Source organism: Callorhinus ursinus, unplaced genomic scaffold, assembly GCF_003265705.2.
Source record: "Callorhinus ursinus isolate GAN/ISIS: 27379988/994484 unplaced genomic scaffold, GSC_fseal_2.0 scaffold50, whole genome shotgun sequence".
NCBI lineage: Eukaryota > Metazoa > Chordata > Mammalia > Carnivora > Otariidae > Callorhinus > Callorhinus ursinus.
The window spans coordinates 5,391,124-5,405,554 of record NW_027397112.1 but is presented as its reverse complement, the minus strand read 5'-3'; the positions used below and the strand labels follow the sequence as shown (position 1 = coordinate 5,405,554).

The 14,431-nt window shown below is 48.1% G+C and overlaps 1 protein-coding gene across 4 annotated transcripts in view; it reads right to left on the bottom strand.

The window, feature by feature from the left end:
• Positions 1 to 14,431, bottom strand: part of RGS9 (regulator of G protein signaling 9) — a 64,319-nt gene that overhangs the window by 15,979 nt on the left and 33,909 nt on the right. For all 4 annotated transcript variants that reach the window (XM_025889987.2, XM_025889986.2, XM_073883229.1 and 1 more), the window contains 6 exons: positions 11,935 to 11,964; positions 11,148 to 11,209; positions 9,138 to 9,251; positions 5,965 to 6,080; positions 2,172 to 2,259; positions 190 to 328 (listed from right to left, as the gene is read on the bottom strand). In XM_025889987.2, coding sequence (XP_025745772.2) covers positions 190 to 328; positions 2,172 to 2,259; positions 5,965 to 6,080; positions 9,138 to 9,251; positions 11,148 to 11,209; positions 11,935 to 11,964 — 549 coding nt within the window. The remainder of the gene's footprint in view (positions 1 to 189; positions 329 to 2,171; positions 2,260 to 5,964; positions 6,081 to 9,137; positions 9,252 to 11,147; positions 11,210 to 11,934; positions 11,965 to 14,431) is intronic.

The following is a 14,431-nucleotide window of genomic DNA, read 5'->3' as shown; positions in this document are numbered from 1 at the left end:
CGGAGGCCCAGGGAGGTTCCAGACCAGTGGTTGTGGGGAAGAGACCATTGACAATCCTGCACCCCAACACCGGCAAAGCAGAAGCCACACGGCATCTCCCTGTGTTCCCATATCTAAAGACTTTTCCAGGTCCCTGAGAAGGGAAGGGCTTCCCGGCCCCAGATCAGCATCCATGTAGAGCCCACCTACCTTCTTCATGAGCATGTAGATGTGCGTTTGTGCCGCATCCAGCACGTAGCGGTGGGGATGCCTCAGCCCCTTGACGGTGATGTCCATGGTTTTGCCATCTATGTTTATCCACCGTCTCGCCCCTGGGGCCAAGAAGAGCCTGGAGTGGGGAGCAAAATGTTAGCCAGCAGCCCGACCAAGCTGGCTAACGAAAGTGCACGGCTGCCTGTGAAGGAGGGATCGCCGTGACTCAGGTCACCCGGAATGAGGCAGGTGCCCGGGAATGAAAGCAGGCCTTTTTTTAGGAGACACTGAAGAGTCTGAACAGGTTGTCAAGCGACATTTCTTAGAAGCAAGACAACAGTCACGCCAGTTTTCAGAAGGTGAATACTGAACTCTGGTGTTCCTAACCTGTAGGAGAGGGAGCAAAATGTTGGCGGGGCAACACCAGCCATTAGAGTAAAGAATCCAATTTCCAACTTAATGCCTTCTGCCTTGTTGATGAGGATTTGGGGCCCACCTGGAACGAGACCGAGACACCTCCAAACAGGTGTTCTAGGCCTTCTGCTCTCCCTTGGCCCAGTCTAGGTGCATTTAGAAATGCCTAGGTTTGGGGTTTTTTTTCCAAATCATCTTTACACCCAATGTGGGGCTCAAACTCGCTGACCCCAGGTCAAGAGCTGCTAACAGAGCCAGCCAGGCACTCTAGAGGTAGTCAGAAATGAATCCCACATGCTGAGTCAGGAGGCAGCCCACAGTCCCAGCACCCAGGGGGTGGACCGGGGCATCCTTGCGGATGGCCCCACTGAGAACGCAATCTCAGCCGCACGGCTCCCCAACGTTTCCCGTTCTAACTTGTTTCAGGATTAGAAATACGTGAATGTTTTGCCACACTGCGAAGCTGTACATTAAAATTTTGGAATTCAGGTGAAGACGACGTAACGGAGGAGGCTGGGGAGAAGAAGCTGATAGAAAGTCAGAGGCAGCAGGGTTTTTTATAGGGGATCTTTGGAGTTAGGAGTCGTGTGTGTGTGTGTGTTGTGGTGTGCAAGGCAGTCGAGCACGACTGTTCTGAGCATGGGTGTCACAGGACCTTCCTGGGAGGACAAGCCCACCTGCACCCCCCCTTCTCTCTGTGCACGCAGCCCCTCCCTGTGGGAGGAGATGGGCACATTCCTGAGAAAGTGCAAGAGCCTCCAAGTATGAGGAGTGAGCCCTCAGCTCTTCCCTTTGGGGTTTTTGGCACCTTCCCGAAAGCTGCAGTGGCCCCTTCTGAGTCGGTTAGAAGGACACCAGAGGTCCAAAGGGGCGAGTGCTCGGGCCCGCAGCTCCGCAGCTCCGCAGCTCCGCAGCACTGGGGGTCTGCTCACCCCTCCCCTTCCTTCCCACCCGGCCAGAAGAGGCAGGTCTGGCCCTTTGAACTGGAACCTTGGGTTCGTGGGCAACATAGAGGGCAATTTCGGGGAGAAGCAGGCCTGGAGTGGAACAGACTCACTGCTACACTTAGTGGGGTCTAGAGTCATTACATGCAAAATAAGAAGTGGGCCTACATTTGTACCTCAAGCTGTGTGCACGGTCCCAGAGACTTGAGGAAGCTCCCTCCCCTTATGGTCTTCGCTTCCCTAAGATGGCTGGGGATGGGAGGTGTTCCTGCCCCGCCTGTTGTCCCTCTCTCACTCTCAAACACGCACACACGCACACCCCTCTCAGGACATCGAAGGGGGGGGGTTAGTCAAAAACAAAGCACTGCACTGTAACTCAGGGCAGCTTGCTCGAACTCCTGAGCATATTCCCCTCGGAGCAGGGCAGTGACATCATGTGCTTCCCCAGACTTTCTGGGGGAGGAAGCCACAAGCCTAAGCAGGGAGGTATCTATCGAGAGCATGGCAGGTGCAACGACTGAGGCTGACACCAGGAATGTGGTCCCTCCCATTCCATCTCAACCTCCAACGCAATGGTGTGGTCCACGGGGAGGCTCTCCCAACCATCTGGTTAGTCCTCACTTGTAAATCTCCTCTGCTTTCTCCTTGACCTTGGACTGATCTCCGTACTTCAGATCTTCACAGGCTTCCCAGAATCCCAGATTCTCCCCTGCACGGGAAGGAGGGGTCCACGCAGATGAAAGCCAGGCAGGAAACACGGCGGGAGAAGAAAAGGAAAGAAGAGAGATGGGTCAGCTGAGGCCAATTCAGTCCCCGCGGCCCAGGGAGCATCTCCCCTCTGCAGAACAAGCCAGGGCACCCCGTGAGGCTGGACAGAACACCCCTCGAGAGAAGGAGCCACGTCTTACTTCCAGAGCCCGGGAGAACATTGTTAACCCCGGGATTGCCCCACGCATGGTGTCTGAAATGAACCAGACTGGAGCCCACCACGTCTGCAGCTGTATGCATCTACTGTGCTTGCGGGCCGTTTCCGGGCGACGCACAGGTCAGAGCTCATAACAACCCCCTCGGACTGTCCCAGCCTTCCCTGTCCTGGAGTTTGGCTGGAGCAAAGCCTGCTCGAACAAGTTAGCATAGGATAGGCTTGTGAACAAGTCCTGCTTGCTACCCGATAGGCTTTCTTCACAGCGGCCCCTGTTGACTTTGCTCACGTTCCGTGAGCGCACATGACTTCTGCCTCCCTTGCGTGCGCAGACCCCTGCTTGACAGCCCCCCACGGGGCATATTCCAGCCAGGGGTCCTTACAGAGAGGCTGCTCCAGGAGCAACGCTGGCTGACTGACTCTCGGGGAAGGCCCAGCCGCTGGAGGACTTCACAGAGAGTCACCGGAGCCACGGAGACTCAGCTCCTCTGGGCCCAGGAGGAAAGCCGGTCTCCTCTCGAGCCCTCCCTTCCTTTCAACTTCAAGCTCTCTACTCAGTTCTCCACGGCACCCACAGGGGGTGTGAGCACTTGGGTACAATCATCCCAGGTTGTCATTTTTGCCTGAGAAAATAAAGATGATCACACCAGTGGGACAGCGAGTGGCTGCATGTGAGCGTGCGCACGTGTGTGCATACTATGTACGTGTGTGCATGTGTGTGAGTCACGGCATGCTGTGGGTGGGGACACAGACGAGAGCACCTCCTCCTCCCCTTTCACAGTATTTGCTGGAAAGCTCCCGGGTGCGTCGGAATGGAAAAAGCAGCATAGTTCTCAACTAGTGGACGTCTGTCCCATCGCTCTAGAGAGGTCCCTTTCTCTTCAACATGAACTTCAGGGTGTTCTTTGGACTGAGATCACGGGCAGGAGTAGACAGACCAGCGATGCTTTTAAGTGACAGCCAATCAGTCTCACATCAAGTGCAATGTAGACCGCCTTACCCATGCAAAAGATAAGCCATTGCTTAAGGTCAAAATTAAATGAGCAATTATTCACAATAGCCAAAGGTGGGAGCAAAAATGTCCATCAGCAGATGAACAGATAACCAAAACTTGGCATATACATACAATGGAATATGATTCAGCCTTAAAAGGAATAAAATTCTAACACAGGCTACAATATGGATGAACCTTGAAGGCAAGCTAAGTGAAACAAGCCAGTCCAGAGGGACAAAAAAGATATATGATTTCACTTCTATGAGGTACCTAACATAGAGAAATTCACAGAGACGGAGCGGTGAATGGTGATCGCTGGGAGCTGGGGGGTGGAGAGAATGGGGAGTTGGTGCTTCACGGGGACAGAGTTTCATTCGGGAAAGATAAAAAGCTCTGGAGATGGATGGTGGTGATGGGAATACAGCAAGGTGAATGTAATGACCACCACCAAACCATACATTTAAAAATGGTTAAAATGATCAATTTTATGTGATGAATATTTTATTACCATAAAATATTAGGGGTGCCTGGGTGGCTCAGTCGTTAAGCGTCTGCCTTCGGCTCAGGTCATGATCCCAGGGTCCTGGGATCGAGCCCCGCATCGGGCTCCCTGCTCGGCGGGAAGCCTGCTTCTCCCTCTCCCACTCCCCCTGCTTGTGTTCCCTCTCTCCCTATGTCTCTCTTTGTCAAATAAATAAATAAAATCTTTAAAAAAAAATAAACGAGCACACAAAAGTGTGTGCATGAATGTGCAAAGCAGCATTATTCACCAGAGCCGAAAAGTCTAAACAACCCAAAGGGCCACCAAAGTATGAATGGATAAACGAAACATGGTTTATCCATACAATGGGATATTACCTTAAATACCCTGATAGGGATGAATCCTGGAAACACTATGTTGTGTGAAAGAAGACAAAAAGCCACACATCGCATGATTCCATTTATATGAAATGTCCAGAACGGGCATATCCATGAAGATAGACAATAAATTAGTGGTCACCTAGGACTGTGGGGGAGGGGGAAGCAGAGGAGAGCGGCAGAGGAAGAGGAAGAGAGAGGAAGAGGGAATGGCTTTTAATGGGGTAAAGGGTTTCTTTATGAGGTGGTAAGAAATGGTCTACAATTATATAGTGATGATAGTTGTGCAGCTTTGTGAATACACTAAAAACCACGGAACTGTACACTTTAAAAGGGTTACGGCGTGAGAATTACATGGTATGTGTATTTATGGTATGCGAAGTAGATCTCAATTTTTTTAATGTTATTTAAATTAAAAAACTCACAATTCGGGAATCTCTTAAAGAGATCGCCAGAAATACTACTTTAATAACACAGGGAAATCTTTTCAAGGGATTCTCACTGGTAACCAAGCCCTGGGTGGGATAAGCCCAGGATGCAGTGTGTCATTTCGCCACTAGATGGCACCCTAGCCTCTTCTTCTGGAATTGCCTCCGGGCCCTCGCCAAAAGCACTTGCCTTTCCCATCATCTATTCTGGGTTTTATCATATCATGGCAATTAGGCTTGATTAGAGAGAAGGATTGTCAGGAATCCATATTATAATGTAATGTGCTGCATCAGGCAGTCCAACAGGCTAATGGCGTGTCCCCTGGGATTAGTTTCAGGCGAAACCCCATAGACAAATGGGTCTTGGGAGCAAGCGGCTGAGAATGGAGGTTCAAATATAATGATGCTCTGCAGGGCTGGGAATTCAGTAAGCAAATGAACGAGTCCCATATAAAAGCACATCTGCAAAGCAAAAGAGAAGCCACCTGAATGCTCAGCCTGATGAAATTGGTCTTAATCGTGCCTTTAATTTTCAAGTTACAAGTGCCTCCCTACCATGCTGAGACACCCGGAGACGGAGTATAAAATGCGCCCCCCCCATCCCACTAAGACCGGCACACTCCTAAGGTCCTGTGTGTAGGCAGCAGAGCGGGAGCTGAGACAGTGGTTCTCAATCACAGCCACATATGAGAATCACCTGGGGCGTTCTCGCACCTGCGGGGATCACACCCCAAACCAATTTTAAAAAGGAGCATCTGGAGATGGGATCTTGGCAGATGTTTTTAAAATACCCCAGGTGAATCAAATGCACAACCTGGGCAGAGAAGCGCTGAGCTGAAGGAAACCAAGCTGCTGGACAAAAAGGGAAAGCGTGCACTTGGCGGCGGGGGACACGGACTCTTGGACCGGTGACCCCAGAATCAGCATGAGGAAGTGAGAACAGCCAGAGGGGACGGAGCCCTTGCAGACGCGAGTCGCGCTGCATTAGCTGCATGGATTTCGTCTGCGGATTCAAGCCCCCCCCCCCCCCCCACCCCGACCCCCACCCCGACTGTGGGGCCTCTTGGAACAGATGGAAAGGACAGGTCCAAGAAGAGCACACAGCAACAGAGCTGGGAAAACACCTACCGAGAAATCCTCGAAACCCTATACCAGACGAGACAGGAGTGTTTCTAAAAGCAAAAAATTGTATTAAAAAATCAAAAGACCCACCACTGAATTCTTTCTTGAGAAAGTACTGGAAGCTCTGTCGGCCCTTGGGGTCTCGGATCAATTCACTGAAGTTGAAGGCCCATCGTTCCACCCGCATCTTGGTTGGGATTTCTACCCTGCAAGGATGATGATTTGTAAATGCGCCAGACACTCAATGCGAGGCACAGGCCCCCACGAAGCTCACGAGTCCCACGGCCCAGGGCTCAACCCAGCCCTCCCCCCTCAATCCCTGCACAGACGGACAATCCATGTAATTACTTGCTAGGAACATGCAGCCTCAGATAAGTCCCCTGGGACTCATCTGGAAAGCTGGTACCCCAGAGGTGAGAAGGATGCTCACAGCGAACAGCCTCACACTCCGGCCCGCTTCAGGGCAAAGGAACACAGATGCCCCCCTCCAAGGCCCGTGGAGACTGGCCAGCAGAGTCAGTCAGGCCACCCCACCAGACCGGAAGAAAATTCCGGAGCAACACCGGTGATGGGTGCTGGGGTCACTGCCACCCCGCCCCACGCCCCATCACTACGGGAGCACGGGCGCATCTAGGAGGAGTCGATGATTCTTCCTGTACCTGCCTGCAGGCCCCGAGCCCCAGGCAGACCCTACTGTCACCGAGGCACCCTCCCTCAGAGCCCTATCCAAGATGCAAGTCCCAAACCACTCCCCTGTTTGGAAAGGTCTCGACGCTCCCAGGTAGGACAGTAGAGCGTGGCTGGCTGAGGTCTAACATTCCAGAAAATGAGGAAAAGAGTTGGCGTTTCTCCTATTCCTTATGAAATTCTCCAGAACCCAACACAGCCCCTCGGAAACAAAGGTTTCCAAGTCCACGACACCACACCTCCCAGTAACGTAGCAGCTAGAACTGCGGCCAGCTACGATTCATGGGCTCTAAATGAGCCAAGCAAGTTCATGCTTTCTCTGACAAGAGCGTGAAAACAGTAACAACCCGGTACTAACATTAAGAGCCACCATTTACAGAGTGTCACTGCCTGGGAGGCACTGTGCTTCACACGCACGTCACCGGGTCCTTAATAGAACGCTGTGAGCTGACCATTCTCAACCCCGTGTTATTGCTGAGAAGACCAAGGCTCACACAAGAAGCAGATCCAAAAAACAAACGGACAAAAATAGTGATGTGCAAACTTCAGCATGCGTCTGAATCACCTGGAAGACTCAGACAAACACAGATTGCAGGGTGCTATCCCTTAAGTTCCGGATTCACAGGGGTCGGTGGGGCCAAGAATTTGCATTTGTAACAAGCTCCCCAGGGATGCTGCAGCTACTGGTCCAGGGACCACACTGGGAACCAAAGCTCCAAACTGGTGTTAGGAATTCTGGCTGTTCACTGAAGTCAATGGCAGCTTCTAGAAACCACTGGTGAGGATAAGAAGGTAGCCTGGGCCAATTAAGAGGCTTTGGGGGTGAAGGCTGGACATTGGGATTTTTTTTTTTTTAAGATTTATATTTCTTTATTGAGAGAGAGAGAAAGATAGAGAGCAAGAGAGGGGGTAGGGTCAGAGGGAGAAGCAGACTCCCCGCTGAGCAGGGAGCCCGATGAGGGACTTGATCCCCGGACTCCAGGATCATGATCTGAGCTGAAGGCAGTCGCTTAACCAGCTGAGCCCCCCAGGCGCCCCTGGACATTGGTTTTTGTTTGTTTTTCATTTTTAAGCCTCCCAGGTGATTTTAATACAGCTTTAAGATCTCACCCATTCCAAACAAGGCTTCCTGTCTTCAGTGGGGCATTTGGTACCTCCCGTGTTCTTTTCCCCAGTAAATCTCTGCCTCACGCTTCAATACCATATTCTCCATTTCATTTAAAATCCGGCGGCTCTCCACGCCTCTGTCCCAAGCCCTCCTGGGACAACCCTTCTCCTGGCCAGGTGGCTCCGCCGTCTCCTCCACGGACAGCTGAATTCTGCACATCCTTGCACACGAGGAGATTCAGGTCACTTCTCTGCCCTGACACACTGGGAGGCAGGCGTAGGCTCCAGAAAGCCACCACAATAACTGGAGCCCCCAGAGTGGGAGGGAAGCGTCTCCAGAGGGTGGTTCTAGAGTCTTCGGCTCTGCAGGGGACACTAGTAGACAGGTGACCCCAAACTCCAGATGAGAGCCCTCCTTATCCCATCAGCTGCCCATAGCAGGCCAGGAGGAATGGGTGCAAGGGTTCCCCAAGCTATGGGAAAGCTATGTCTCTCTACTTAGCTGTGCTACCTGCATGTCCTCATGCCTTAAGTGGTAATGACTCTGGTGGTGACCTGAACTGTGATATGCACCTGATGCTCTCGATCTTTCCCATCACCCCACCTGCCTTATCCACTCCTACCAGCCGCTTCCTTCCTCCTCTCCTCCTCCATCTCTCCCTCTGATGTGACTGTTACACCTTCTCTTCTTCCTTCATTGGCTTATGCTTTCTTTCTGCATTTCCGCCTTTGTCAGGAGCCATAACTGTTTATAATTCACAAACAGAGCAAAGGAGTGAGTGGTGTAACTGCCAAGGCAGGTGGAGGGCTCTGCCCTCCAGGACTTTATTTTTCCTCTCATTAGATGTCAAAAAATGCAAGGCCATAAAAAAGATCGTTTTCTTTTCAGAAGCAATATATTGTGAATACAGAGTTACCATCTGACCCAGCATTTCCACTCCTGGGTACACAACCAAGAGAAATGAACACATACGTCCACACAGAAACCTGGACATGAATGTTCACAGCAGCATTATTCATAACAGCTAAAAGACAGAGGCAACCCGAATGTCCATCAACTGATGAATGGATTTTTAAAAAGTCTATCTCCTTACAGTGAATATCACTCAGCCATAAATAAGGATGGAGTACTAATCCACTGCACCACCCAGATGAACCCTGAAAGCATTATGCTCAGTGGAAAAGAGCTAATCACAAAAGATCACATATTACACAATTCCATTTAGACGAAACGTCCAAGTCGTCAAAGGCATAGAGACAGAAGGTAGTTTTGGGGTTGCCTAGGGCTGGAGGGGTTTTGGGGGGTGGAGGGGTTCTTACTTGGGTGATGAAGATGTTTTAAAATCAACTGTGGTAATGGCTGCATGACTCTAGGAACATAGTAGAAACCACTGAATTGCACACTTTAATTGGATGAATTGTATGGCACGTGAATTATAAGACAAAAAGCTATTTTTTCAAATACATACAATTTGGCATTTAAGTCCCAGAACTGGGTGTCATCTGTTATCCAAGGATTGCTGGGAAGGCAGCCTGACATGATGGCGTCATTGGACAAAAACTGCTCACTGTATTTGACGATCCTGAAAAGCAAATGGAAAACAATTTCCTAGAAGTTCAACAACCAAGAGACGAAATCAATACTCAGGTTGATTGACCAGCCTGTCCTCCTTTCTCTTTATCGATTTAGTTACATACTTATTACTGCCTTCTTAGAAAACCGCTCTAATAGCCCTCAGGATTGGCAGGTATTTGACAGGATCTGTCCCCGTTCTACTCGTGAGATGAAACATCGTCTTCCCATCCAATTCCTTTGCAATTTCTCTACCGCACCTATTCCATTAAAATAAGGCCTCTTTATATTATATCAGGAGTTTTCCAAATTCAAAGCCGACTCGGTTTGCGTGTGCTCAGACCAGTGTCTTGGCGCCATCTTGGAAGCATGAGGTTGCCATGGTCTCTCTGAGATTCCACCCTTTGTCAGGAGAACCTCTACATTTGGGAACTTAGATTCATCATTCAAAGCCTGTGGTCTCACTGAGGTGTGAACCCCACATTCACATATGTGAGCAAGAGCTAATTCCTTCTCTATGAGTTAGACCTTCCTAGGCAACACATTTCCTAGTACGGTATACACATGAGACACCTACTCTAACATCTGCCCATAGCTAGGAGATTTCGATAGAACAGAACCCATGCCCTAGAGATATGCCAGAGCATTAGGTTTATAGTTCTGTGACAAACTCAAGCCCCTTGGCTTCATTTCTCCCAAGACCCTCTTGTATTTCTCAGCAAGACCTTTACAGTAGAGCAGCTGAAGGGAAGAAAAAGGAAAACTGGCCTCAGGTCCAACCACAAATGATGTCAAATTCTGGTAATGAACCACTAAAACAAATAAAAATTGGAAAGTGGGTGTAAGAAGTATCCAATAGCCTTGGAGTCTCCTTCAATGTGCTTTCTGTTTGGTTTCATTAAACTGGGTTTCTGGAACAACACTGCAGATGGGTTTTACTTTATCATAAAACAATGATGATCGTTATAACCCAAAGGTGAGTGTCCACTGAGTATATGGGTACACGCTCCTCTGTGACCAATGGAGCTCAACAGCTGGAGACAGAAGTGGTTGAAAAATGTGGGGGAGGTCAGGGCACATTTTCTCAGGTGGGTGGTTTTGCAAACTAGCGATTTGGGAAGATGTAAAAAGATATTTGAAGATTTTTATAGGAGCCTAACTCCTAACCATATTGGAAGAAAGGCACTGGGCAAAATATAACATCTTCCATCTTGATTAGTACCATTACTCAAGTCTCACACAGTCAAAATAAATGGGTAGTCACGTTGTGCCTCTCCAGAAATAAGCCATGTGTGCAGGAAAATCTTAGTTAGCAAGGTGGTCCTAAAATGAATTGCACATTTTAAAAGGATAACTGCTTACATTTGGGGGGCACTAAATCCTTTTGTGTCTCCCCAGTAATGTCGTATGGGGGACTGGATCAAGGTATCCTGAGTGTTCAATACGTCAAATGTAAATTTCCAATTAATTGTAACTGGATTTTGAATCAAAGATTAACAGTGGACATTTAATAATACATTGAACCAGTAAACGTAACTCACATATCTCTAATAAATTTGAGTGGTTGCTGATAGGAACACGGGCTACTGTGGATCCCCCACAGGGTCCAGTCTATGAACTTTCTATTCTTCCCACCTTGTCCATCCACACATTAGTGGATTCCAAGAAAGGTGAGGCTTGTATAAAACCTCACCCATCCCTGATTTTGCCTAACCCAAGATGAGACCTGGACACACGCAGACTGAGGACCTAGGAATTTAATCCTTAAAAGACTGGTTTCATCCTTCAGAGCTCCTTAGGATCTTATGTCAGCCCACAACCGCTCAAGTTTGCCTTAAAGCAGAAGGCTCTCTTCTTGTCTACCTCTTGTTCAAACCTCAGCAAGACCAACAAATTAGAGACATACCCTCCAAGGGACACTGAAGACTTCACAGTGGACCTCATTAAGGCCTGTTGGTAATACATGATCTGGAAGAGACACAGTGGTTGGAGGATGCCCGACTTCCCCACCCTTGAGTGCCACTAACACCGGCCCTTACACGTGGCCTCCAGAACCAGAAGCCACTTCCCTGCCATCCCACCCCCTCAAGCCACCCACCACAGTACTAACAGGACAGAGGGCCACAGTAGACAGGTGATCCCAAAATCCAAATTAGAGGCCTCTATAACCCATCATGTATCAGTCTGGGAAAAGGCACCAATTGGAAATACAAAAAGTTCTAAGGAGCATTAAATTGAGACATGGGGACAGATGCTGGGCTTTTCCCTCAGGTGCCCCTGACTCACAGAGCAGGGCTAACCTCAAGAGCCAATGCCTTCCAGGGCTCTGTCTTGGGCCCTGGACACAAGATTTGCCAAAATAGGTAGTGTGTCTATTCAGAGAGATTCTGAACGGCCCTGTCATTGTAGGAGCAGGGGCCGGGGTGGGGAGGCAGACACTGTGGCATCCATCCCACGTAGGTCAGGTCTGGGCCTTCTGATGGTGTTTCATATCCTGAGCCTCAGCACCGATCCATTTCGATCTTACAAAAGATGCTTTGTCATTCTGTGCGGTTCATTAATTTAGAAATAATTGTTTGAACATTACACATGGTTTTTCATTTCATTACTGAGGGCAGAGCGTAAAGCCAAAGTACATATAATTTGTTAGAGGATTGAAAATCAAACTTCCCTGGGACCAGGAAACTAATTACCTCTTTTCTGACAGCAGTGATTGTTTGTTTCTGTAAAAACAAAGAAGCAAAAACCATTAAACAGATGCCATTAAGTCATTACAGTTCAAGTACCCATTTGAGAAATAAAAATCCTTACCCATGAAAAAAACGGTTTCACCTTTTCTTACTTAAAAGACAGGCTTTCCCCACGACCACCGCCACTGGAGAATTAATTCAACTAAGGCTCTGATGAGGGAATGCATATGATTTACTACTATAACTGTATGCTGTTCTCCCAAAAGCCAAGATGAATTCAAGACTATGCTTGGGATTGGTCCCAATCTACCATAGTGCCTACAGAACCATCCTAAATGGGATGAGACACAAAGTTGGGAAACAAGTATGCAGCTGGAAAGTTTGTTCTTTCCTCCCAGGAGAGAGCTCTGAATGGTGAAATCCATTCCTTGGGTATTCATAACAACTTGACCAATACAAATTGGGGGGAAAAAAGCCACATTGCCAAACATAAAGCACACAATTAAAAAACTTGAGACCAGCGCCCACCAAGAGCTAAGCCCTAGAGTGGAGCTGTACCAATGTAGATCATATCAGGTGGGTCCTATCATCTTGTTGAAGCAGCTGAAGCAGGTTCATGCCTGGGGTGAGCTGCATCCTCTCTCTGGATTTTTTGTGATTGAGCAGAGAAAGGCTGGCTCTCAAAAGAGACTCCATGTATAGGCTCTTAGAAGCTCCTGGAAACCATTCAGACCTGCCTCCTACTAAAACCCTTTATAATCTGACATGCTTCCTTAGCATCACTTTTCAGCTCCATGCAACTCTCAGAAATTGGGCACAGTTGGTGATTCCAGTCTTGGTTTTTCTAGCTTTGGTTGTGTCCAGGGACCGCTTGGTACTGACTCTCATACTTTAAATTGATCATCTTCGTTCCTGGCTGCCAGTATCCAAGCAGCTGAATACAACCAGATTTTCACTGGGAAGAGAATCAGAAGCCCAAGGAGGACACTATTTCCCTTAGCCAGTGAGTAAAATAAGTACTGGCCCATGAGCCCATTGACAAGGAATGGAGGAGGGTCTGATCTGGAATGTCACATACAAAACTCTCCTTACTAACCCATGCGGGGTTTCATTTTGCTTCATTGGACTGCTTTTATGTAATTGCTTTTCATAGGAAACCCTTTTTCCCGAGTGGGGGAGGTAGGGAGAGTTATCTTGAAAATTAAATGTAGGTCTCTCTGTTTTGGACTCACACACACCCCAACTTCTTCCTTCATAGCACTTACCACAACTGTAATTAAATATTTGTTTGTGCCATTCTATTTCATATATGTATCATCCACCAGGCACCATTAAGAGCAGGGCGACCATCCCTGCCTCTAGCCTAATTTCTGGTGCACAGTAGATGCTCAAGAAACCTCAGATAAATGATAACTGCCATGTGCTTGGATGCCTAGAAAAACGGAGATGTATTCTAAGTTTAATAGAATATTTTTCCACCTAAACAGCTGAAGACACTCCCCAAATGATCCATATTTTGGCAACGGCACTGATTATCTGTTTCTATTGTCTCTTGACATAAGGCACTGTTTTAGAAGACTAACATTTCAGAAAGAAAAGGACCCTGGGACCAGAGTGGCTTTGCATTCCAATCTAATACAATCAGACTCTCTTGTTAGAGTGTGCTCAAGTAGATTAAAAATCATATCTACTGGTCTACACCTTCTGTTCAAAGCGGATGCCGGACCTCTGCCTATAATAGTAACCACTTAGCAATTAAGTGCAAAGCAATTTACACCTCTCTGATCCCTTACAAAGTTTAAGGGAGGAAAGTTTTCTTATTCTGATTTTCAGCTGGGGATACCTAACCACTGAGATGTTACAGCAACTTTCTCAAAACCTCCTGCTCAGCAACAGGTTGAGCCAGGATTCAAGCCTAGATTTTCCATTTGCAAAGCTGAGGAGTGATCCATGAGCCTCAGAAAAAAAGCCTACACTCCTCACCAGTTCCTTCTTTGCCTTAAAGCCACGAGTGCTACACCGTGGACTGATTCTGTCCAGCCATTTAATTTAAAATTAAAACAGTGGGGTGTCTGGGTGGCTCAGTCATTAAGCATCTGCCTTCAGCTCAGGTCATGATCCCAGGGTCCTAGGATCGAGCCCCACATCGGGCTCCCTGTTGCAAGGGAAGCCTGCTTCTCCCTCTCCCACTCCCTCTGCTTATGTTCCCTCTCTTGCTGTGTCTCTCTCTGTCAAATAAATAAATAAAAATCTTTTAAAAAAATAAACTAATTAAATTAAATTAAAACAAAAAGAGAGCTAAAGCCCCAATCACAAGATGCAACAGAAAGACAGGAAACACTCTTTAATCAACACTAATGACAGAAAAACAAACTCCCCGCTGGAAGAGAAATGAGATCTGGCGATCTGACGCACAGCAAGGTGACTTTAATTAACAACACTGTTTTATATACTTGAAGGTTGTTAAAGAGAGTAGATCTTAAATGTCATCACCACACAC